The sequence below is a fragment of the Lissotriton vulgaris genome, chromosome 9, assembly GCF_964263255.1.
Source record: "Lissotriton vulgaris chromosome 9, aLisVul1.2, whole genome shotgun sequence".
Classification (NCBI taxonomy): Eukaryota; Metazoa; Chordata; class Amphibia; order Caudata; family Salamandridae; genus Lissotriton; species Lissotriton vulgaris.
In genome coordinates, this window is record NC_141697.1 from 188,033,548 (window position 1) to 188,059,317 (window position 25,770).

Consider the following 25,770-nt stretch of genomic DNA (forward strand, 5'->3'; position numbering starts at 1 on the left):
CTCTTTTGACGTCTAAGGTGTGTAGAGGTCTTTCTGCGACTGTTTGTGGCTGCGCGAAAAAAACGGGCAGTTCAACAGATTGATTTAGATGAAATGGTGAAATTACTTTTGGAAGGAATTTAGGATTAGTGCGTAGAACCACTTTGTTATGATGCATTTGCAAAAAGGGTTCTTGAATGGTAAATGCTTGTAGTTCACAGACTCTGAGAGAAGTAATAGCTACTAAGAAAGCTACTTTCCAAGTTAGGAATTGTAATTCGCATTTATGTAACTGTTTTAAGGGATGTCCCATTAACCGTATAATAATAATGTTCAAGTTCCACACTGGTGAAGGTGGTGTTCTGGGAGGGATTATTCTTTTGAGTTCTTCCATGAAAGCTTTTATAGCAGGTACTCTAAACAGAGATAGATGTGGTCTATTTTGTAAATATGCTGCAATGGCAGCAAGGTGTAGTCTGATAGACGTGTAAGCTAAATTACACTTTTGAAGGTTTAATAGGTATCCTATGATGTGTTGAATAGACACATCTAAAAGGATTTATGTGGTTGTTTTGACAGTATATTACAAATCGTTTCCACTTAGCAGCATAACATGCTCTCGTAGTGTGATGTCTGGCTTCTTTAATAACGTTCATGCATTCTGGAGGAAGGTTGAGGTAACCAAACTCTATGACTTCAGGAGCCAGATCACTAGGTTGAGCTGAGCTGGGTCCGGGTGTCTGATCTCTCCATGGTTCTGTGTCAAGAGACGTGGAGATAGGCTTAGTTTTTGGTGTGGTACCACAGATATTTGCAGCAGTGTAGTGAACCACGGTTGTCTGGCCCAAGTTGGAGCTACTAGAATGAGTGTTCGGGAATGTTGCTGTAGCTTGCGTATCACTAACGGAAGTAGTGGGAGAGGAAGGAAAGCATACGCAAATTTTCCGGACCAGTTCATCCATATCGCATTGCCTTTGGACAGCGGGTGTGGATATCTGGAGGCTAAGTTAGAGCATTTTGCGTTTTCGTGGGTTGCGAAGAGGTCTATCTGAGGTTGTCCCCACGTTTGAAAGAACGGTTGAATAACTTGTGGATGAAGTTCCCACTAGTGGATCTGCTGAGTCTGTCGACTTAGCAGATCTGCCATGGTGTTTTGTACTCCTGGAACGTGTTGAGCTAAGAGGAAGATGTTTAGTGGTATAGCCCATCTACATATCTGCTGAGCTAACAGAGCTGCAGAGAGTGTGTCCCCCCCTTGTTTATGTAGTACATGGCTGTCATATTGTCTGTGCGGACTAAGACAGCTTTGCCGGATACTTGTTTTTGGAATGTTTTTAGGGCTAGGAAAACAGCTAGTAACTCCAAGTGGTTGATGTGGAGTAACTTTTGTTGCGGTGTCCACCTGCCTTGCATGGTGTGATGCAGTAGGTGAGCTCCCCAGCCGGAGAGCGAGGAGTCTGCTGTCAGGATTATCTGAGGAACTGGCTCTAGGAACGGTCGGCCCTTTGAAAGGTTTTTGGTGTTCCACCATTGCAGAGAGTGATGAGTCCGCCTGTCTACCAATACTAGGTCTGTTAATGGACCACGAGCCTGGTTCCATTGGCGTGCTAGGCACTCTTGAAGTGGACGCATTTGCAGTCTTGCGTGAGGTACTTTAAATATGCAAGTTGCCATCATTCCTATGAGCTGCATGAACACTTGAGCTGGAAGCGAGTGTTGCAGTTTGAATTTGGTTAGGAGAGTTTGTACACTTGTTATCCTGTTTGGAGAGGGATGGGCTAGTGTTAGTTGGGTGTTTATTGTAGCACCGAGATAGTGTTGTTTGTGTGAAGGTTGCAGATGTGACTTGGTGTGATTTACTGTGAATCCCAACTCGTGAAGCAGTTGAATAGTAGCCTGAGTGTATTGTACACACTGGCTGTATGAGCTGGCTTTTATCAGCCAGTTGTCTAGGTATGAGAAGACATGAATATGTTGTCTTCGTGAGTGTGCTGCTACTACTACTGCTAGGCATTTGGTAAATACCCATGGCGCTGTTGTGACTCCGAAAGGGAGCACTTTGAATTGGTAGTGCTGCCCGTCTAGCACAAATCTGAGATATTTTCTGTGCACTGTGTGGATTGGAATGTGGAAGTAGGCGTCCTTGAGATCTAGAGTGACAAGGAATTTGTTTTGTAACAGGAGTGGAAGGACTTGTTGGAGTGTGACCATATGAAAATGATCAGACTGTATGTAAATGTTTAGAGGTCTGAGGTCTAGGATAGGTCTTAGAGATCCGTCATTCTTTGGGATTAGAACATATAGGGAGTATACTCCTTTGTTTTGCTGATGCTTTGGGACTATTTCTATTGCATTTTTCTGCAGAAGGGATATTACTTCCTGTCTGAGCAGTGTTAAATGTTCTTGTGACATTGGACGCTGCTTGGATGGTATGTTTGGGGGGGGTGGATGTTCGCTCTAGACAGTAACCTGATTGAATTATTTGAAGCACCACCTGCATGATGTGATGTTTTCCCAGGCTGGTAGGTATTGTTTTAGTCTTCCCCCGACAGGAGTGGAATGGGACGGGGGAAGGGAAGGGGAGTCATTGGGCAGGGGTAGAGGCAGAGCTGGAGTTGTTGTTTTTACCTCTGCCTTTGTTATTGTCACCCTTGTAACCTCCCCTTTGGTAGTCCTTACTATATGTGGATTGTGTAGGGGCTTTGTATGAGGTAGAAGGTGTGTCTGGGGAGTATCCCCTGGTGGCACCTCGATAAGATGAGTGGCGAAATGAGCGCCTGGGAGCCTGCGACTGCAGAGCTCCCATAGATTTGCCTGGATCTGTATCCTTTTTCATTTTTTCAAGTGATACATCTACATTGGGTCCGAATAAATGTTGCTCATTGAAGGGTTGATTAAGTATAGCACTTTGGACTTCACGTTTGAACCCTGATATGCGTAGCCAGGCATGTCTACGTAATAAAACACTGGTGTTAACTGCCCTGGATGCGGTGTCCGCTGTATCAAGTGAACACCGAATAGAGGGGTTTGTAATATTTTTCCTTTCTTGAATAAGCTCGTTTGCTCTATCTTTGCATTCATCGGGGAGGTGTCGCATTAGTGATTCTAATTTGTCATAATGGGCCTTGTCATATTTAGCCAATAATGCTTGTGTATTGGAAATACGCCACATGTTTGCTGCTTGAGACGCAGTTCTTTTCCCTGATGCGCCAAGTAGCTTAGACTCTATCTGGTGATGCAGCTTCAACTGATGCTTGTGAGTTTGCTCTCTTGCGTGCGTTGGAAACTACAAGTGAGGCTAGTGGTACTGGATCTTTAATATATGCTGGGTCAGAAGGGGCAGCTTTATACTTTTTCTCTATTGGAGGGTTAATAACCCGAGTTCTGACTGGGTCCTTGAAGACTTCAGGAGCATGCTTAATTACTCCTTTAATCATTGGTAAAATGGATGAGGACCTTTGTACATTATTAAAGGTATCCATTAGAAAGTCTTCATCTACAGGGTCTGTATGCATATCTACTCTATGATATTGCGCGGCTCTGTGTATCAACGGATTAAAACCCATAGTCTTCTGGTGGGGAAGGCCTCGAGGGGTATAGGTCATCTTGAGAGACATTTGGGACTGTGGGGGTGTTATAATCACCCCACGGGTCAGGTGAGCCTGGAGGAATAGATGGATCATCAAGTTAGCTCCTATATCATCAGAGCCATCATCCCTATTGTCATCGTCTGGTATGATAGAGGATGCAGGAGAATGTTGTGGTAGGGTAGCAGGTGGTGATGGTATATGTGGAGGAGGAGGGGAAGGAAGTCTTAAAGGCGAGGTAGCCATGTCCTTTTTCTTTGAATGATGAGCTGGCGCTGGTGTATCCGGTGGTCGCTTTTTTGAAGCTAAAGTTAGCTGTCCAGTGATTGGGTCTTTAGCTAGAGTCTTTTGTGCAGGGTCTGAATGTTAATGTTATGTTAATGTTATAGTGATTTGTATAGCACGCGGCTGCCCCAGCCAAGGGGCGTCCCGGCGCTGCGAGCAGACAGATTGCAGAGAGTTAGAGGCGCAGAGAAATGAAAGAATTATTGAAAGAGATGAGTTTTGACGGCCTTTCTGAAGGCTAAAAGGTCCTGTATACCACGGATAGCTTCGGGAAGGCTATTCCATAGCTTGGCAGCTAGGAAGCTAAAGGATCGGCCGCCTACTCTGGCCAGTCTGGTGCGGGGGATAATCGCGAGATGTTGTCCCTCTGAGCGGAGCGACCTCCTAGGAATGTACTCTGACAGGAGGGGGCACATCATTGGGGGGGAAGCGGTTTTAAGGATTTTAAAGGCTAAACACAGTGCCTTAAAGTGGATCCTTTTACCCACCGGGAGCCAGTGCAATTTTTTCAAGGCTCCGGATACCGAGGAATGGCGAGGGAGACCTACCAGAGCCCTGGCTGCCGCATTCTGGACTCTCTGCAGTCTGGTGGTTTCGGCAAGGTTTGCCCCCAGTAAAAGAGAGCTGGCATAGTCCAGTCTAGAAAGGATGGTCGCCTGAACAATTAGCTGGCGAGTGCGGCAGTTAAAGAACTTCAAAATGGGTCTGATGTTACGTAAAATGCCGAAGCAAGTGAATGAAATAAGTCCTCTACAGGAGGCCGATCTTTTGGTGCAGAGAGAGGCTTCGGCACCGAACCTATTTCTTTTGGTTTTTTGGCAATGTCCTTAACCGGAGAAGCAGGAGTCTTTTTCAGCTCCGATGATTTTTTCGGCTCCGGTATATTTTTTGGATCCGATGGTTTTTTTGGTTCCGGAGGTCTTTTTGAATCCGAAGCGGGTTTGCTTGGTTCCGACCTGGGTTTCGATGCCGAAGGAGTAGAGGTAGGCTTTGGCGCCGGTGGTTTGGATGTCGACGGGGCCGGTGATGTGGTCTTTTTCATGGCTGGTGGTGTGTGCCAGCACCGTGGGAAGGCTGACTCGAGCCCGAGTCGCCTGAAGGCTTAGTTAGCTTCTTAGCCGGGCCCGAAGGTGGGGCAGTAGAAGCAGTGTGTTGGTGTGACCGGGGCTTTCTTTGGATGTGTTGAGGAAGGGTCGGGGTAGACGGTCTTACTTACGACCCGCTGTGCTGGAGTGAAGTCCTCGACGTCTGATTCTTCTGCCTCTGCGTTGCCTTCGATGTCGTGTTCTGGGACGTCGACGCCTTCTTCAAAGATGTCGTCCGGAATTGGAGCTGAAGATCAAGCCATTGTTCTCCTAGCTCTTCGGTCCCAGATAAGTCTTTTTGGAGCGGAAAGAGGCACAGGGTGAACTGTCTCTGGCTTCGTGCTCCGCTGAGAGGCAAAGGTTACACACTTTATCAAGATCGGTGTGGGGAAACTTCGATCCACATTGAGGACACTTTTTGAATGCCGTCCTTTCCATGAGCTGGAGTCGAGGCCTAGTTAGGCCCGAAGGCTGTTGACGATGACCGGAATCGAAATCTTCGGTGTTGAAGAGTAGCGTCGACTGGGAAAGCATTTGAAACTGATTTTCTGTAAGTTGGTGAGGATTGGGCGCCAAAGGAAATCGGTTTCAACAAGGAGCACTGGAAACACATCCGAGCCCGGTGGCAGAAAAAACAATCTGGGGATGGAGCCGATGCCCATGCTCAGTATCATCCAAAGGAGGAGTCACCAATCCCGTGACTTCCAAAGACTTTTCTACATCAAAACAAACTGCAAACATCCGGACCCAACACTAAGTGGCCATCTAGGCACAGTGTGTAATCTGCAGCTCATATGCCTCGAACAACTTAGTTTAGACATGTGAACTGACTGTGCACTTCCTGCTAAAGTGACTAAGTATGCTTCTGACCCCCAGGAAGTTAAGTTCTCAAGCAGTTAAGGTTTAAATGTAAATCATTGGCTGGAGAAAAGGACCACCATGCAAATATACAAACAAAAAAAATACAACAGGAGAGTAAGCAGGAACAAGAAGAACTTTAAGACCATCATAAAACGTTCAGGCCATATTTTCATAGATAGTGCTGCTCGTGTGCATAACATGAGCACCTCAAGTGCACTGGCAATCTGCACACCATTGTGCATAAAAATGCAGGCACCTGTATAGGCACAGTCAAGTGTCTGCCTGTGCTGAAAAACACAGGGTACATGGTCATCCGATGCAGTGTTATCAATTGCTCTACAGAGCATGAACAGGGTGCTTTTTTTTTATCTTGGAGCATCAGTCACCCATTAAAATAATGGTGCACATGTGCAAAACCAGTCTCTGTTGTTCAAGCCATATGGACAGGGTGGGCGTAAGTGCATCCAAATGTACACTTCCATAGAGAACTAGGCAACAATTTGAAGCCCGACACCTACCAAGGCCATAAACAGGCACATGTTAAATATCCACCTTGTGACTGGTAGTGGACAATCAACATCTCTTGGGGCCAGTTGGTCCTCGTAAGTCCTAGTGGTGGGATCCTCTAAATGCCACAACCAGATGCAAAGAAGGAGAATGCCCCTTTTGAGTAAATGGCTGTTTAAAGACCCTTTTGACTCTTTCTGTAATATTTAGTTGTGTTCCATGAAGTGCATAAGTGCATTAAGCGGCCTTTGCACATGGAGTGAAATTTCCCTCCTAATCCAGCTGTTCTATTTGAATATTTTTTTATATTTTGAATGTGTGTGTACTAAAGAAACAGCAAATTGCACTTCCAATATCATGACTAGTAAGCATTAAATTACCATGAGTCAATTGCTAGCATTGTATACTGTGCATATTGTTCTTTTAATCGCTTCTGTAACCTGCAGTGTTTGTGAAACAACTATAACAGTACCAGTTCAGTAGTAGGATTTGGAAGTTGAACACCTGCTGCTTAGTAATTCTAATAGAGTTCACATTTTGGTAGACCTCAGGATCATGGCTTGCCCAATATCCACTGCTTGATTGAGAACTTACTAGGCACTCTGTAAAAATGTCCATCCTATTCTGTCATGCTCTCCTTGCAAAGGTAACTCAACAAACACAACCAGACACACAGTGCAATATCATTGTTAATTCACACTTGTATAACTCACAGATAGGGGGGGAACGAAGAAATGGGATAGAAGGACCTCCAAGAAAGCTTTTTTTACCTTTATGTCATGGCCACCTTTTATTACTATTATTGTAAATAAAGGATCACAGTTGTGCATTTTTATATAGCCCTGCATGCCACGTGTCATTTTTCAGAGTTTATCGAACATTATAAACAACAATCAAAGCTGCCTGTGCCACAAGCTATTTTAAAGTAAATTGTAATTTCTGTTTCAGAAACGACGTAATTGGCATCCAAGGAATTTAAAAAGATGAAGGAAAAAACAATAGTACCTGAAATACTAAACCTGTGCAATAATCCAACACAATTATGTTTTTTTTGCAGAATGTTTAAGATAAATAAAATTATGTTCTGCAATTCAGCCAGCAAGAAGAGGAGATGTACACAAGAACATTTTTAATTATGTAATGGGCACAATGACTCATTTTTGGAGGGTACCCAACCAGCCACAATCAGCGTTGAAACTAGCTTACCTTCTCAACACATCTGTTAAGTTCTTCGTTCAGTGCTTCTTTTTCCTTCTGCAATTTCTCATTTTTGCTTAGAACCGCAGAAAGTTCCCTCTGGAGATCAGAACATCTGGCCAGCTGCGAAAAACAAAATAAGTCAACTGCTTGTAACTTGCCTAGTGGAAGAGAATATTTACATAGTTAATCATCTGCTATCAGTGTTTATGGAAGCTCTTAACAAAATAATATTTCCAGCGATGTATGAACTAGTGAGACACCAGAACAGCAAAAGCTGAATGTTGCTATGCCTTTGGTAACACATGAAAAATGTAAGATTTACATTACCCAACAGAGAAACATTTGCTGTCTAATATAATCCAGATTCCAGGCCCTCATGACAGGAAGGCAATTATTCCAGAGTTGGGAACAAACAGGAATTAGAGCCCAAAAGGGGGGTTACAAAAGAATTAGAAATTCCGAGCGCTTTTCCCTCGCAAATTTTGCAGGGTAAAGTGTGACATAATTTGTGCAGGGAAAATAGTACACATTCCTAGTTTTGCAGCTCATAAATGGAGAAACATTGAATATTCCAGCAGTACCCCATGTTCTGCAGTGAACTCTGAACGAGGGAGGTAATATTGCTCTCAGTAAATCCTGCACCCAGTGGTATCAGTATTTACCATCTAAAGTATTACTTCCGAAAATAATAGGCAACTCGTAATGAACTCTGTTAAGGTGGATATGAATTCCCCAAAATTATAAATACCGAGACATCGTCAACGTAAAACGAAGAAATAATTTTTATGGGGTGTTGCGAGGCCAGGTTTTGTGTGCAGCGTCACGTCAAATAGGTTATAATACACTTGAGCTGGTCTCATAATGTCCCTACTCATTTGATAGATGTGTTGTTTTGAGTTAGTACACATAGACCACCAAATTGCATGTTAACACTGAAAGATATGAATCTAGAGATTCTTTAAAATGTATTTAGCAAAAGTATGTTCCTTACTTTCAATCATTTTAAGTACGAATAGCATTCATTTTAAGGATCCCAGCAATTATAGCCCTTTCTGCCAGTCTGATGATTATATTTTTTTGGTATTTCGGTAATAGTTATTTAAAGGAGATTTAGCAACACAGTGTTCATCTGCAAGGAGATGACATTTTCTTTTAAACAATGGAAACTTGTAGTCAGTCAGAGGGACTTGAGATTTAAGCAGCCATTTACTTCTGTTATGTCATGTTATTGTAAAAGAGATATGCTTAGAACTGTATTGCCAATAGTATGGCCTTAGATTCCTACGTCAAACATTAACATTAATGTAAAGTAGTCAGCCTAAGACCACACATCCTAATTGGCTTAGTTAATCTCTAGGCACTTTACAATGGGAATGATGCTCAAACCCCTTTAATCCATCACCATTATGAGCCCCAGAGCAAAGCACTTTGGCACTAAGCACTTTCCTGAGGCGGAAAGCCGGGAAAGCTAGGCAGCGAGATACGCTCTAATTTTAAATCATTTTTAACATTGTGATCTGTGTTTTGATATTAGCACTTGCCCACTTACCCTTGCACTATCTGGCATCCCACACAGCCGATTAGGCGCTGTTGCAGGACGCTCTGGGGGTAAGCCGCCATCTTGCTGGGACTCGCAGGGTTGTGGTCTAGTTCATTTGACCCTCCCTCCCTCTTCCTACATAAATGTCCGGCACTTTCCGTCCGCGTAGCAGGCGGGCGCAGCGGGCGTGCCGACGGCGCGCCAAAGGCGTGCCCTTCTGCGCCCGTCCGCGCCCAGGGGCCATACGCCTCGGCCAAAATGTGTCTCAGAGATACACTTACGGGGCTGAACTACTGTACGCGCTGAGACCCTCAATAACACAGAATTGTAACATTTTCAATTTATTGGACCAATTCCCACAGTCCTGCTCGCATTGCACTTTCTCCCTGGACGTCCCACTGCTGAGTTGTTGCTGCGCTCAGCGGGATACCACTCCCTCTAATCCCTGTTACACGTTTCTTAGTTTGAACTGCCGCTCCTTACACAAGCACAAACGCGATATCTTTGATCTTCTAGCGGATGAACTACCAGATGCATTATTTATCACGGAGACATGGCTCCACGAATGTTCCGGTTCCGACATTGCGGAAGCTCTACCCTCTAGCTACGCCATTGCTAGGAGCGACAGACCCAACAAAATTGGGGGCGGCATTGCTATCATATTTAAGAATATTTTCCAATGCCAGCTTGATCCTGTCACTTTAAATAATTGTGAGGCAGCTCTTTTCAAAATTAATCTCCATCCCAAGGTCACTCTTACGGGCCTTTTGGTCTACCGACCTCCCGGCCCTGTGAACGCCTGGTCGGCACAACTTTCTGATTACATAGCCTCCATTCTTACAACCTCCAGCAATTTTTTGGTTGTTGGGGACTTTAATGTACATCTGGAGGACTCTAAGAACAGCACAAGCAGAAATCTAATTGACGACTTCGAAGCTATGAACATTACTTTACATAATTGGGGCCCTACGCACAGGGGTGGTCATTTTCTTGACCCCGTTTTCTCCAATATTCCCCATTTACATTGTTCCCCTGCGTCACCCATCCTTTGGTCTGATCATTATCTGATCAGATTTAGGTGTACTGCCACTGAGGCTCTGCCTCACTGTGGAGCTCCACTGACCACAAGCAAAAGAGACTAGAAAAAGTTGGACATCGTCTTTCTTAAAGTTCTCGAAACTCACTTACCTCTCGACCCACTCAATTCGTCCGATATGAAAATTGCCGCATGTGCTACTAATTCCTGGCTTCTTAAGGCTATTGACATCTGCCTTCCTTCTTCTATTGAGAAAGTGACAATCCACAAAACACCGGCACCCTGGTTCAACGATTCATTAAAAGCGGATAAATCTCATTGTAAAAAGTTGGAACGCATTTGGAGAAAAACTACTCCTCCACGGCAGGCCTTCTCTATAAAAGCAAATTGAAGCGCTACCATAAAGCTTGTGCCCTGACCAGGGCCAATTATGGCACTAAAACTATAACCGAAGCAGTTAATAAGTCCAAAGAACTCTTTGGCTTGGTCAAAAATCTTGCCGGCTCAGACCATAGCTAAGCTTCCGCCCCTGTCTGGTAATAAATGTGATGAACTCGCTCAATTTTTCATCACAAAAATCGATAACATTTACCAAGATATTTCTAACCAAAGAGGCAGTAATACTTCCCCTGCATTGCCTGCCAATTCAGGGGCCCTAAGCTATCCTTCTATTTTTTCCCATGCCGCACTTCTGTCTTGGCCGGATCTGCACCCTACAACTCTCTTTGAGATTTTGCGTAAAGTGAAATCTGGCTCTATCGATACCTTGCCCGTCCCAATACTGCGCCTATTGGATACCCCGCAGCTCTCCATGATCTGCTCCACACTCAATCACTTAAATCTGCCGTTGTCCCTGCTTGCTGGAAGCACGCAATGGTTACTCCATTATTAAAAAAGCCTGCCGCCGATCCCAAGGTTCTCTCCAACTTCCGTCCTATTTCTTTGTTGCCGGCCTTCTCCAAAGTCTTGGAGAGACATATCCATCGGCATCTGTCTCAGTTCGTGTCGACCAATAACTTACTGCACCCTTCCCAGTCGGGTTTTCGTCCCGGCTTTTCTACAGAAACCACACTCCTTGGCAAGACGGAAAATCTCAGTTTTTTGTTAGATCGAGGAGACACAGCTGCACTGATATTGCTTGATCTCAGTGCAGCATTCGATAATGTCTCCCACAATATACTTCTCAGCTCCCTAGCCGCCATGGGTATTGGTGGCAAAGCCTTGGACTGGGTGGCATCTTTCCTGACGGACCAGACTTTTCGAATTTTCTCACATTCCACCACCTCCAAAACTTATTCTTCCCCCTATGGAGTACCCCAGGGCTCGATTCTTAGCCCCCTCCTTTTTAATCTTTATGTTATTTCCTTGGCTCACATCGCTAAACGTTCTGGGTAGACCTTGTACGCCGACGACTCACAAATCGTCTTCTCCCTATCTCAATCTGACCAGGTCTCTATCTGCCCCCCTCCAGGTCGGCCTCAGGGAGATATCCGACTGGATGAATCTCAACCTACCTAAACGGTGGGAAGACTTGGACTTGGAATAACCCTAGACTGCAGTTTGAATATCCGTAGCCATATCAATTCGATGGCCAAAACCTCCAGATTTCACCTGAGGTACCTAAGAAACCTGAAATCCTTCCTCAACAGTCCAGACCTAAAAATGTCAATCCAGGCACTAGTCCTCTCCAGACTAGAATATGGATACTCTACCCTCGCAGGTCTACACAGGAGCTCTTTGGCCCAATTAAAAGCCTGCCTCAATGCCGCCGCCAGACTCCTAACAGGTTCAAAGAAATTCAACCACATCTCTCCCCACCTGAAAGACATAAAATGGCTTCCTCTCGAAGCCATAATCCAACTTAAGCTGGCTTGCATCACTCACAAGGCTTTATACTCCAATTCCCCAGCATTTCTTGCCCAGAAACTTGTGATATACGGAGGAGTCAGAAACTCCCGGTCTGCCAGATACCTTTTGCTCCAACCGGCACGCTTGCGGGAAAAAAAAAAACGGGCCTTCTCTGGGGCTGCTCCAAGAATTTGGAACTCACTCCCGCCATCAGAAGACTTCCCTCTTTGGCACGCTTCAAAAAAGAGGCCAAACCTTTCCTAATGGGCAAATTCCTCTCCTAACGCTGGCATTACATTCACGTCAGTGACTTTGTTCCACCCACTATTATGGTATTATCCAAAATATTTTGATTTCAAATATTATTCATGTACTTGATTGCTTAATCAAGCACAAAGAAGATTTAGTGGCAATGGCGCTATCACAGTTGAAAAATCATTTTAAACCACTCTGGTAGAATTTCTATTAATCAGGACATTGCATATTGTGTTAATAAAGGAAAGTATCTTTGTCGCAAACAAAAAAAACTCAACCTCATTTAACCTGGAAATCTGGACCATGAAGGGTGTCACTTGATTTTATTATTTCATATGAGTATTTTACTTTTACAGACTTTAACAGGTGCCTGGCAAAAAAATTATATTAAAGACAAATCATGTCATTTATGCTTTATTAGTGTACAAGTGTTCAAGCACATACTCTTTGTTTGCCCGCTGTAGTACACTATAAACTGTCATTTTCTGAAGGCTTTTTTTTTTTTTTTAGAATGGTAGTGCATTCTGACAAAAAATGCTCAGCAATTGCTATTACACCCGGAAAACTAAATGAAAGTATTTAGAAAACTTATAGTTTAAAAAAAAAAATTTGTCATATTTCTACAATTTATGAAGGTGGGTCTCATCTGAGATCCAAATGTTAAATAAACTGAAACAGTATAATGAACAGATGTGAGTGAGACATCCGACATGGATTTAAAAATTTTGTTTACTTAAAATGGCAAGCAATGACAGCAATACAACCTCCCACTCCATTCACGCTAGACAACCTTTATGAAAGATTTGAAAACACTGTAGAAGTAACTCATTCAAAATGAGACTCTACCCTCTGACTGACTTATCAGACATACCATATTTAACTACTACTCAATTAGTTTGACAATTTAATAGATATTCTAAATAGCTGACCTAATTCTATAACACTGCTTTCTAAGTAAGACCAACATAAAGGTAAGAAAGAAGTTTCTGCATTAGGATCTGGTGTTAGTACAATCATTTGGTCAGTGAATAACTGGTGTTTGCAGAAAACAAGCCAGAAATTCCATATAGCAAAACAAGGTTTTCAGCGTTACCATTTATGGTGAGGTTAGCTATCTAGATTCCTGACACCATTTTAATGGGGAACTGGTAGAGAGAGATCGGTGAATATGTAATTGCTTTTGAAACACTATCAGTGTGCCATTCGGGGCCAAGCCAACTTTCCTACAAAGCAGTTTCTCAGACTTGACATAATAAGGAGTTTGAAGACTAGACTACTTGCACCCACGGCAAAAGAAGATCCCCAAAGAAGGTGCCACAAAGCTGAAAGTGCTCGGGTAATACAAAAATTTTCTAGATCAAAGGTTCAGATCACATTCCTGTGCAGCCTATACATAATCACTTATTAGCTGTGTTATCAATTCAAGCATTCAGAATGAAACGAATCAAAACAAGCCCATCAATTCATTGTCTATTGGAGGAGTTCAGAAACAACAAAATATAATAAAATAGCATGTTGCAGTTATCGGACACAAGCAACATATGAAAGGCATATTAGTTTAATAGATTATGCACAATTCTCTCACCAATACGACTGACAAAACACAGTCAGAAACTGACATCGAGCAAGACCGGGTCTTTCTGGATACCTGCTTATCATGTGAACCCAGTTACAAACATACTGATAATGGCATTTTTCTTTCTAAAACATCTCATTACATTTTCCAATTTTGAAATGTTCAGATTCATTTATTTTGAGTTTTAGATCTGCTCAAAAATATAAATATAGTCAAAGCTGTGTTACATGCAGGTCTGTCATTAAACCGCAAACATAAAAATTGATTTTGGGAAATGGGGGTTCTTAGCCTTCACAGATAAAGGGACATCATGCACATATGATCCTGAAATGCAGCTTCTTATAGTTAATACATCTGGATGCACTGGTTAATAAACATACACTCCTAATAAAGAAATGTATAAGAGCGAGCATGTAAAATTTGCACCTTATGCAAAATACATACAATGAGAAAGGGGAAAACTTTAAGCTTATAAAGCATTTTTGGGTTTTTGAACCAGTGTTTGATGAATTTACAATTATTGAGGAATAAATTGACAGAGGAATGCATATTAATTTGTATCCCACGTTTTATCCATCGAAGAAAAATCTCCAATTTGAGGTTTCTCTGAAGTTAACCCACACCAGTGCAATGGTGCCATACTCCTCACAGGTAACTATTCCACAGCAGGAGAAGTTCATAAAAACCCTGATCTTACCCGTGATTTGTAGTTTTCTACCTCCTCCTTCAGCCTTGATCTCTCGCGCTCCCATTCTCGAGTCATCTCTTTGCCAGTTCCCTTCCTTCCCTTGTGTCGGAGGATTCCAGCATTCAGCTGTCGATTCAAATCCTGAATGTCTGCTAGATTCTTAGAGTTCTTTTGACAAACCTCAACATTCTCAGATTCCAGCTGCTGATTTTGGGCTTTCAGTTCATTCACCTGAGGCAGATGGAATAAAGAAACCAGTTTACAAAATGAGATATATATTAGGATTTGGATATGCAAGCTTCCCTCACTCCACTGCCCTTTCCATGAATTACAGCAACAGTAATGCAAACAACGGGATCCTTCAACATTTCATTTTTTTTTAAGGCAACAAGGTTTTTTAACATGCAATTAGGCATACATAACAAGGCTTAATGAAGTTTCCTTTTCATTGTGTACTGGATAAATCAAATAAGGAAATATCCAGTGGCCTACATGCGAGATCAAATGGTTTACTTCTTTCCAAACAAATTACTCAACCAGTTATACTTTGTCACCTATTTCTACTCAATAGATGGAGAAGGGGTTATATTTTCTAGCATATATCATTTAGATGGCTCTAAACAAGTTCTTTAGAAACAGTTCTCTGAACAAGGGTCAGGTGAATACTGGTCCACTCTTGCCCAAACAGAGTCCGCCATAGGGAGTTATCCATTGGTAATTAAATCTACAGATTAAATCATTGCGGTTGAATCTTATGAGATGGCAAGTATTGAAAAAAAGCTGATGTTTCAGTCTCATTGTTATTTAATAAGCAAGATCATCCTTAGGACTAGGCTTCGGTGATAACTAAACAACTCAGCGGAGTATGGTCTAAGGATTACCTCATGCATTTGGGTCTAAAACTGACAAATACCATCAAAAGAACCAATCGACGTTGTAATGTGATGGCAAATGAATAAATCTGATAAATCTAAATAAGTGCAGTTGGCAATTGCTCGTGAATCTACTGATCTTTTTCTTCAAAGGGTGGGACAAGGCTTTTTCCGTATTCACTGAGAACCCTAGTGTGTACACTATCTGGACATGTTTGTATTTACCAGGCAATCATCTAGGCAGGGGCACACGTGTATACCCTGCCTTTGCAAGTACACAGCCTCCATCGTAAGACATTTTGTGAACACTCTTGGTTTTGACTTCATCTCAAATGTTAAGTCTTTAAATTGGTCATGAGAGTTCACTACAACAGATCTTAGATACGTTTCTGTGGCTATTGTTCATTGGCATCTTTTAGATTGATACTCACTATGTAGTCCTCCTTCAGCGACAGTGGGATTACTTCCTGTAGTGTAATAATTCAGAATTTGTGTCTTGAGAAATTTGTTCCGGATTACCAAGACTTCAGATCTTGTTTGTGGATTTGGAAGCAAGTGAAGAAAACTCTTTAACTATATTCTTCTTTTAGTACTTTCACTACTGCTCCTTTTTTTTTTAGGAGCACCTGCACTTCCTATAATTGCAACAATCTGAGATGGTCTGCTTCAAAGTCTATTTCCGGGGTTGATATTGGGGGTTATATTCACCATTTCAACAGAATATCTGTAATTAATCATTTTTGCAACCCATTGGTTGGAGGTGATTTTCTTCCTCTCTTGGAGGATCCTCTTAAGCCGACCCTTTTCTGGTGTTAAGTGTTGAGGGGCGTATTGATTGAAAGACATTTACCTAGAGTGCCAGATTCTCTAGTGGACAGGCTCCTGCCTACTGCACTGGCTCAAAGTATCTCTCATTCGTAGTTTGTTGCCACTATGAGCTTGCTCTCCGAGTGCCAGTCTCCTGACGAGTATGGCTTTCTTGCTGTTGTTGGACACCAGACCTACCCCCTTACTGTTACATGGTAGGTGTGCCTCTACTGAATGACCCCTTATCTTGCAGTGTATCACTGCCTCAGCAGGACTGGTATCTACTTCATTTGCTGTAACGATTTGTCCACAGATGTTCTAAAATTGGTAATCAACATGCCTTTTACAGGGAAGAACTTATGGTTGTTTTTCAGGTTTGACCCACTGTGCCTTTTTAGTCTGGTGCCAGTGCACAGTTGCCTGGTAGCTGCACCTGCAGAATCTAGGAAGGATTGTATGCATATGTCGATGACTGTTAATCACTCTTGGATGACAGTTTTAGTCCTCTTTTTAAAATGTACTGGTTGATGTTGCGTGAGATCCTCCATGGCATTCCATTGCAGCTGACCCTATCTGCGGAGCAAGGCATTTTAAAAAACTTTTTTTTAGAGATACACGATTAGGTGGCTGATGCCCTCTCCATTTTTTGTCTACTGCCTCCAGCCTTTTGCTCTCCAAGTCAGGTGGTGGTTCTGTAGATGCAGGGCCATTAGCCTTATTTCTTGCTGTGGACACAATTACATAGCCCACTGGTGGAACTGTTTTTATGTATATAGGGGCTTGGCCTGAAAACTTGTATTTCATCTTCACTCTAGGAAGAACTGGTTCCTTTTATGAGATGACGGGGGCAAATCCAGTGGGAATCAAGCCTGTACTTGCGCTTCCTCATGCTGCACACCACATAGGTATCTGCTGCTCTTTTGACCACTGCATTGTACAATGAGACACCCGTCCGAAGGGGAGTGTAGCAAGAGTTAAGAATACAGTTACTCTTGAGAGTCAGCCTCTACCTCCTGCTTCCTCCTCTTATGAGCTACCCCTCCCCCCACCCCAAAAGGGAAGGTCATGTTGCTCTGGTATGGATGAGGGAACTACTATGGGAGGATGATATCTAGGCCTCCATTTTGTTTGTGAGTGCACCTGGTATAATTTTAGAGCCACGTCAAGCTTACATTTTTCCCCATTGTTTCTATTTTGGCATGTGACCTCCATTTGTTCAACCCAAAACCGAGCACTTGGTATTCGATGCACATACCTGAGGCACGCTTTCTTTTTACCGGCTTCGATATGATGGTTCGCTTGAGTTGCTCTTTTTACGTCCTTCAATCCCACTCCCCTTCTGGAGGAAAGATAGTTTGCAAGGTTTGGGTTCGGACCAAGGAGACTTCTTAGTTAGTAAATTGACTGCTGAATGGCTTTATGTAGGAAGGCAGTTCAGGTATCTTCTATTTCAATGTTTTTGGTTCGTTACACGTTAGAGCCATGAGGAATTGTGAGCGTATGCTTTTTGTGGCATCTACACATTTGTTTGGTCCCTTTTCCAGTACGTCCCCTTGCATCCAAATCTACTGTGGCTAAATCCTCTATGTTTGAGCCTTGCTCTCCCTGGGTCTCTAACATTTCCTCATCAAATGAAAGCCACATGTTTTTCAGGGAAACTTTTCTTGACAGTGTAGTACGCCGAGGTTTTTCTAGAACATTATGGTTCGGGGAAAAAGGCCATGCAAGCGTTACAACCTTTGGACCTTTGGTCTTTAGGAAGGCACAGGTTCCTGACCCAATGGGCATCATTCTGTGCCAATCTGTGACGGCAATCCGACAAAACTAACAGGGAGTATTTTCTATTACTTTATGCTACACTCTGCTATGCATTCACCGACTCCACAAGGTCAAACTCACAGAAAAGTATGTTTCAATTTTTTTATGTAGTTTTAATCTTCTTGAGGTCAGTGATATTTAGTGATTAAACAACAGGGGGTGGTGATGGACAGAGTTTCTGAATTAAGCAGAATACTCTCACCCAGTCAAGAGATCAGGGCTTAATCCAACACCGTTTTTTAGCTCACTGCACCATCCCAGCTCAGAACCTGGCTATATGCAAATTAGTCTGTCCCTGGCCCAGTGTATCATAGGAACAGGGCAAACCAAACTACCAAGCCAATTCTTTCACTGGGAAGGAAACAAGCTACCGGGGACCGGTTTCTGGCATTTCAGCCGTCTTCGGCCCGGCTTGCTTGAATCCTGATGGTGCAATGAGCAAGGGACTCACATGCTCATTGCACCATCAGGATTCAAGCAAGCCCGGCCCGGAGTATGGAGCACAAAATTGTACTCAGTGCATTGGTGTCACCTCCTGTAGGGCACTGGGGCTTGGGTCCCAGCAACATTACAGCTAAGAGGCTCCACCTCTGTATGGGCAACACTGAGACCGATGCTACACCTGAACCACATGCACATCTCTCAAATACTGCAGATACAGCACTTGAAAGTGTGACAAAGCTGGGCTTGGGAACAGGAGCCAACAGTGACATCTTCTGGTCTCTTTCTCAGGAGTTCAGTTGTGTGGCCACAAGTTCTCTTATGGTCATGGGCAGAAAGCTTTATAACGCAAATATTTTCACTTTATCACTGGAATTCCAACTTCGGCAACTCCCTATTATGCAGATGGAGTTGCAGGGTAACCTCTCACAAATCCCTTTATATAAACATTATACCAAGTGTGAAGCATAATAGCATTTTTAAAACTTCGTTTCAGTAAAGGTGCTGAGGAAAAAACGACTGATTAAGCTCAAGTACCTTCAGCGTTTCACATCTAGTTGTTAAGCGGTCAATGCATTCAGTAGGTCACTTATGAATGATATTGAATGATTTAACCATGCAAATATAGTCCATTGCATATCTTTAGAGTAGAATATTTGTATTTTTTTTTTATAACACCTTATTGTTTGCATCATTTGTTAAAGCAGCTTAACGTGGGAAACCTTCCACCTTTCCTGGCTTTTGTCAGCAGCAGCATGTAGCAATCAGGAAGTTGTATTTTTAACTTTGTAAGTAGGGGGGAAAAAATCCCAACATGCAATATTGCTGGTAGAAAGCAAGCAGGAGTCATGAATGACATAAGGTTACTGGTAATCGTGTTTTTCTATTTTTCAAAGTGGTTCTTTCTTGTGCTGGTCCACCCACATTCTCAATGCTAAAGCCCTTGTAGCTTTTTGGTTAAACAGCTTGGCGCTCCCCATGGGAATGCTGGAAGGCTAGGCTTTCAGGAGGTTCTAAAGTAAACGGTTTGCCAAAACGGCCTCAGACTAGGCACCAAATCACAATGAGAAGGGAAAAACCAAAAGCAGCAAAACTTACACAAACCATGCGCCAAACCACTGTGGTCCCTTAACCTCACCAGAAGAATCCTCTCATGTCCTTTACCTCTTAGAGACCAGTCCTCCTGCCAGTCCTACTGCCTTGTGTGCATCCAGAGCTAGTGTTGGATCACTAGCCACCTCTTTAAGGGGTGTTATACTCCAGTCATTCACATCTGTCAATATGTTAGAAGAGGTTTTGAACCTGCGCAAAATGTGCACCATGCAATCACAGCCATCGTCCTGAACCTGAAGTGCGGAGAGTCGCCAGTTAGGGGCAAGATCCAGTCCTCTGCTCATGAAGAGAGCCATGTGGTGCTTTTACATGACAACAGAATATGTTGAAGTGATAAGGGATGGGGTGGAATAGCTATGTGAGGGCCTGTTAAACACTTTTAGCTGCCCTACCACCGTACGTGAATGTTCGAATTTTTTTTCAGAACAAATTTTTATTCAAGTACTGACATAACACAGAATGGAGGGACATCGTCCCGCAGCACATCGCAGGACAAATGAACAGAAGCATGAAAACGTGTATGCCGTCAGTACAAGCAGTATTGCATTAATTACCCGACCCTCCCATCCCCCAACTCCCTAACTCCCCCGGCCCCACCCCACCCCCCCACACAGTGTCTGCTAATCTCAAGGCATAAAGCATGATAATACCCAGTGCGTGTATTCTCCACCGCCCAGGATACAGCTGTTAAAGATCCTCTCCAGTGTCCTGGGCCATCGGTGGTTCCAGCCACAGTCCCCTGTAGTCCGCCCATCTTTTCCATATCTTGAAATGCTTCCGGGGGCATCCCCTGGCCTCAAAGATCGGGCGCTCAAGTCCCATACAAAAGTCCAATCCCCGTCGCCAAACTTCCAACAAAGGGGCCCTGGGGTCCTTCCAGGCCCTGGCTATATCCCGCTTAGCTACAGTAAGGCCTAGGACCAGTAGGTGACGCTTGTATATGTTACCTCCTACCTGTTCCATAACATGGAGCAAGCCGAGTTGCGGTGACCGGGGAAGGTCCCAGCCCAGAACCTCTGCCAAGCAGTCCCAGACACCCACCCAGTACCTGGCCAAGTTCGCACACGACCACACAGTATGGACAAACGTTCCAACCTCCCGACCACATCTCAGGCATTCAGGGGAGGCAATCAAACCTGCTTTCCACAGCCGCTCTCTGGTAAAGTAGGCCCTATGTAGGTACTTAAACTGAATAAAGCGGAGGCGCATCGCAATGGCCGCCCCCCTAGGGGCCTCCAGGGCCTCCCTCCAGTCCTCCTCCTCGAATGCGCCAATATCCCTCTCCCATTCAGTTCGCAATCCATCGAGGGGGGAAGAACAGTGTGTGACTAGAGTTTGATATATATTGGAGATCTTCTTCTACTCCAGTTCCCCCTGGCCTCCAGGGGGCTAAACTCGGGCAGAGATTCAAAACCCACCAGAGAGGGAGACAGTGCATGGCGCAGTTGTAAATATTTAAAGAATTGGGTTTTGGGCATGTCATACTCCTCCCTCAGCATCTGGAAAGACTTCAGGGTGGTGCCCCTCATGACGTGGCCGAGCGTGGAGATGCCGATATCATCCCAGCCCCCGAATCCCTGTAGGGAAGCCAGCGCCGGGAGACGGCCGTTCCGCCACAGCGGGGTCTCCCTCCTCAATTTGTTCCACCAACCCATGCGGCGCAAGGCAGCGCGCCACACCCGGAAGACCACCTGAGTGACAATGGGGAGCCGTTTCCTGATAGCCGCCGAATAAAGAATGGTGTGGACCGTGTCTGGGTCCATCAGATACCGCTCCAGGGCATAGGTCGGGTCCCCCCGATCCCCATACCACCAGTCGTTAAGCACCAGCAGGTGCGCCGCCTGATAGTAGGATAATATGTCTGAGGCGGCCAGGCCCCCGCAGTACGTAGAGAGAAAGCAGGTACGTAGAGCCACTCTCGCCACTCCCTCTGCCCAAATGAATTGACTTAGTGCGGCGTTCACCTGGCGAAACCACTGAGGTGCTATAGGGTATGGGTGGTTCTGCAGCTGGTATAGAAGGCGGCAGAGCCACCATTTTAAAGATCGCCGATCGGCCATATATGTTGAGCGGCATTCTGGACCAGGTTTTGATGTCCGTTCGCACCCTGTCCCACACGGGCACCACATTACGCTCCCATGCCAATTCCGGAGCATCCGTGATAACGACGCCCAGGTACTTGAGGCCACCCGCCGCGCTCTGTAGCGTCGAGGCCCAATCACCCAGCTCCTCTCTGCCGCCCAGGACCCACAGCTTGGATTTCCGCGCATTCAGATGCAATCCTGTAATTTCCCCGAAAATTTTCATTACCTCCAGGACCCTGGGCCCGGACCGATTGAGGGCCGTAAGGAAGAACAGGACATCGTCGGCGTAGAGCGCAATACGGTCGGAGGGGCCCATATCCCATTCCAGCCCCCAGAGTTGCGCATCCATCCTCACCCACGCTGCCAGAGGCTCCATGGCAAGGGCGAATAGATAGGGGGAGAGAGGGCATCCCTGCCTGGTGCCCCGCCCGATGGGGAAGGACTCGGACGCCGCTCCCGCCACCCGCACCGACGCGGTCAGGTCCGTGTAGAGCAGGCCCAGGTACGAGAGGAAGACCGGCCCGAGGTTGAGTCGGGACAGTAGTGCCCTAAGGTACACCCAGCTGAGAGAGTCAAATGCTCGGTCGATATCGGCCAGGAGGAGCGCCGTTGGGATCCCGGCGGCCCGGGCCGTCTCCACCACCACCTGTGCCCGGCGAATGTTGTGTCGAGTTGCTCTATGGGGCATGAACCCCGCCTGATCAGGGTGCACCAAGTCGGTTATATACGGGAGAAGGCGGTTTGCCAAGGCCTTGGCCAATATTTTCGCCTCAAAATTTAAAAGGGAAATCGGCCTGTACGAGGAATGTTGTTCCGGGGGCCTCCCGGGCTTACAGAAAACCACAATTTCTGCGTGTCGCCAGTCCGCTGGTAGGGGACCGCTCTCCCTGGCTGCCTCCAGTGCCAACCGATAGCGCCCCTCCAGTTGGAGGTGAAAGGTCTTCATGAATTCGCACGGAAACCCGTTCGGTCCCGGGGCTTTGCCAGTGTTCAATTCCCCAAGTGCCGTGCCTAGTTCCTCCAATGAAAGGGGAAGGTCCAATTGGTCCCTGGCCTCCTCTGGGAGCGCGCGCGGCGGGATGTCCGTCAAAGATTTTTCTATTTCCTCCGCAGGGAGGACCTCCCGGGGGCATAGAGGTCAGCATAGTACCGTGCAAAGCTGGCAGCTATGTCTTCAGGGGCCACCAATTGGACACCTTGGCCATCTCGAATGCCCGGTAGAGCCTGAGGCCTGAAGGTGTGCTGGCAGAGTCTATACAGCATGGTGCTGGATTTATCCCCCCATTGATAGATTCTGCTCTGGGTGGCCAGCCAAAGCTGGCGCGCCTCGTTGTGTAGCAGAGAGGAGTACGACTGCTGTGCCTGCAGGAGCTGTCCCACCGCCTCGTCCGTGTCACCCACGGTACAGTCCCTCTCCAGATCTCGAACCCGCCCCGCCGCCTCATCCACCTCGCGCAGATGGGTCCTACGGGCCTCCGCGATGTTCGAATTTTAAAGGTACAGGTTAGATGAGACCAGAAGATAAATGTGCCACTATTTGTTAAGTGCAGCCAGGATGGTAGGGGTTATCTATGCAATCCTGGATCATGGGGTATGTGGAGTTGAACGGTTTAATGAGAGAAGGTACTGGCAGTGTGTAAAAAGAAGGGGCAGGTAGCAGAGAGTGAACTTAGTGTTGAGAGGGCTGGAGAACAGACAAGCACTGTGTGGGCAGAAGGGCAGGGATCAGGCAGGGGCAATGTGTATGAGTACATGCAGAGGAGGAGGGAGCAGAAACTGATCCAGTGGACCTGCAAGCCTTCCCAAACTGCTGTCAAAATTGGGTTGAGTGACCTAAGCCCCAACAATAGTTTTGTGAATCTTATCCCATGGTTGTGTGGTACGGTGGTTTTTTCACGAGAAAAGAGCGGAATAAAAAAAGTGATTAAATAAAGTTGAACATCCATTTTCATGTATTTTGCACTAACAAACGGCATAATGCAAAATGCTAAATTTAGTATCAGTAGCCACCAACACCAAGGTTCAGGACAGAAATAGCGCAACACCACGTATCCCACAAATATAAAAAAGCTAGAAAATACAGAGGGAGATTGCTAAGGAAAAAGAGGTGGGGCGAGGAGCCACCTCATTCAAATTAGAAAAAGTGAGGAGCAGTCACCACCACAAAAAAAAAAGTAAAATGAGTAGTGAAAATATTCATGTTGGAGGCCAGTGTTTTCATATTAAAAATCTCACGCACAAGTATGCCTCGAACATCCTGCTTAACTGACTCGACTGTCTTCTGCTTTGTTTGCTACTCTACGACTTCAAGCAGCAGAAAGCTGCCCATCCTCACATGACATCATATGTCTTTTACCTCCATTAGGTCCTCATTAGCCCTCCCTTTACTGTTGAAGGGTAAAGTGTGGCAACAGCCTAAGGTAAACAGGATGAGAGGAACTCTGCTTACTCTGGGGTTCTGCTGATGCCTGTGTCACTATTGAGACCAAGGACAATAAAGGTAGGATCAGTGGTGCCAAAGAGCAGGCCAATGGTTACGCTTAATTGACATGGTGGGTAGAACTCACTTCCGTGTTGGTGGCTGCTTCTTGGAGCCATACCACAACGCACTAGTTAAAGCTGGTGCCTAATTTTTAAAATATAGACAGCCGGTGCCCAAAGCTCTGCTCAGAAGCCCGGCCAGCTCCATGAAGAGTCCGTGCACCACATACAACGATGCATACTCCTGAATCCAACTCAGACCTCTTTAATCCACTGCCAGTCGCTCCCTGTCCCTTTATCCCACTTTTGGCGGTCCTTGCGTTCTCTCTTGGTGATAGTGTTTCTGTCTTTTTCGTTCTCCGTCTTTCCGCTTTGTTTTCCCTCTCTCTGCTCTCGGGAAAGTCTGATGAGGAAAAAAAGTGCCAGTCCCCAAAAATGAGTGTTGGTGGTACCCCATTGGCAACCCGCAGCTCACATTAAGCACTGGTTACGGCGAAGCGCAGCTTTTCTAAATTAGCCTCCAAGTTTTATGGTAACTGCACTAGGTATCAGCTCGCTGCTTGGAGACATGCATAAGGACATACCCTTTGATTCAATCCAATGTATATTTATGCCTAGTCCCCTGATATCCTGCACATTAAACGTACCTGCTTCTTTAGATTTTCTGCCATTTTCTGCACTGCTAATTTCTCCTTTTTCACAGTCTCTATATTTTGCCTAAAACACAAATCATAAAATAACAGCATTATTTAACCAAAGGTGCTCAGTTTTTGTTAATGAAACACTCTGCATGTAGTTTTCTTTCTGTAGGCAGTCACATGCATCACTTCTGAATATTCTTACCACAATTCCTCTTGAGAGCTGTACAGTTCTTTTAACCTTTGATTGTAGACACCAGCCTCCTCTTTAAAGTTGGAAATTTCCTTTTTTAGAGATGAATTTTCTTCTCTTAGCCCCTCAGTTTCACATCTAAAGCAATGACACCCAAAAAAACTAAATCAAACTGATACTGCCCCACATGCCGTGCACAGTTACGCAAATACCACTAGCAATTTTAGATATATTTTAGTAGTGAGGGAATACAATCATCAGCAAGGATTGGAGTCCCAGTCACACTGGACTCTAGCTTTCATGAGCACTTACCGCTAAATATAATTTCAGATGTCCTCTCTTCCAAATTCCTTGCATTTATTATTATTGCTCTTAATAGGCACATTGATAATCTTACCAGTTCACACTATAGTTTTACATCTTTCAACACTAATACTTATTTGTTACACTAAATAGAATTTCACAGTCCTCTCTTCCAGATTTGCTAACATTTATTATTATTGCTATAATTAATTGTCAAAACATGATCCAGGTACATCACTATTCTAAAGACCGCATAATTCCAAGGTACTTCAATATTAAGAAAGGGAAAATTGATTTTTTGTGTTCAATTTACCACAATTCAGCATTGTCCACTACATCTGTCCCAAGCTTTCCAGGAGTAGTGATTAGCTACACAGATTCCTGTTTCAAGATACACAACTACATTCATTATTATAGATTTAGTTTCAATTGCATTTTTGTCAAAATAATGGGAACCCTTTCATAGGGAGAATATTTGCCTTACATTAATGTGAAATTCACTTTTGCAAGTTTTCCACAATAGCAGACTCTCTCAACGCCTTATGAGTCAGACGAATTTGTATTGTGCCACAG

At 44.6% G+C, this 25,770-nt stretch overlaps 1 protein-coding gene across 7 annotated transcripts in view; it reads right to left on the reverse strand.

The window, feature by feature from the left end:
* Positions 1 to 25,770, reverse strand: part of NIN (ninein) — a 321,323-nt gene that overhangs the window by 74,153 nt on the left and 221,400 nt on the right. For all 7 annotated transcript variants that reach the window (XR_015299899.1, XR_015299898.1, XM_086937310.1 and 4 more), the window contains 4 exons: positions 24,907 to 25,032; positions 24,711 to 24,780; positions 14,457 to 14,678; positions 7,511 to 7,624 (listed from right to left, as the gene is read on the reverse strand). Coding sequence is in view for 5 of the 7 variants with exons in the window: in XM_086937310.1 (XP_086793436.1) it covers positions 7,511 to 7,624; positions 14,457 to 14,678; positions 24,711 to 24,780; positions 24,907 to 25,032 (532 nt within the window). In the remaining 2 variants the exon portion in view is untranslated. The remainder of the gene's footprint in view (positions 1 to 7,510; positions 7,625 to 14,456; positions 14,679 to 24,710; positions 24,781 to 24,906; positions 25,033 to 25,770) is intronic.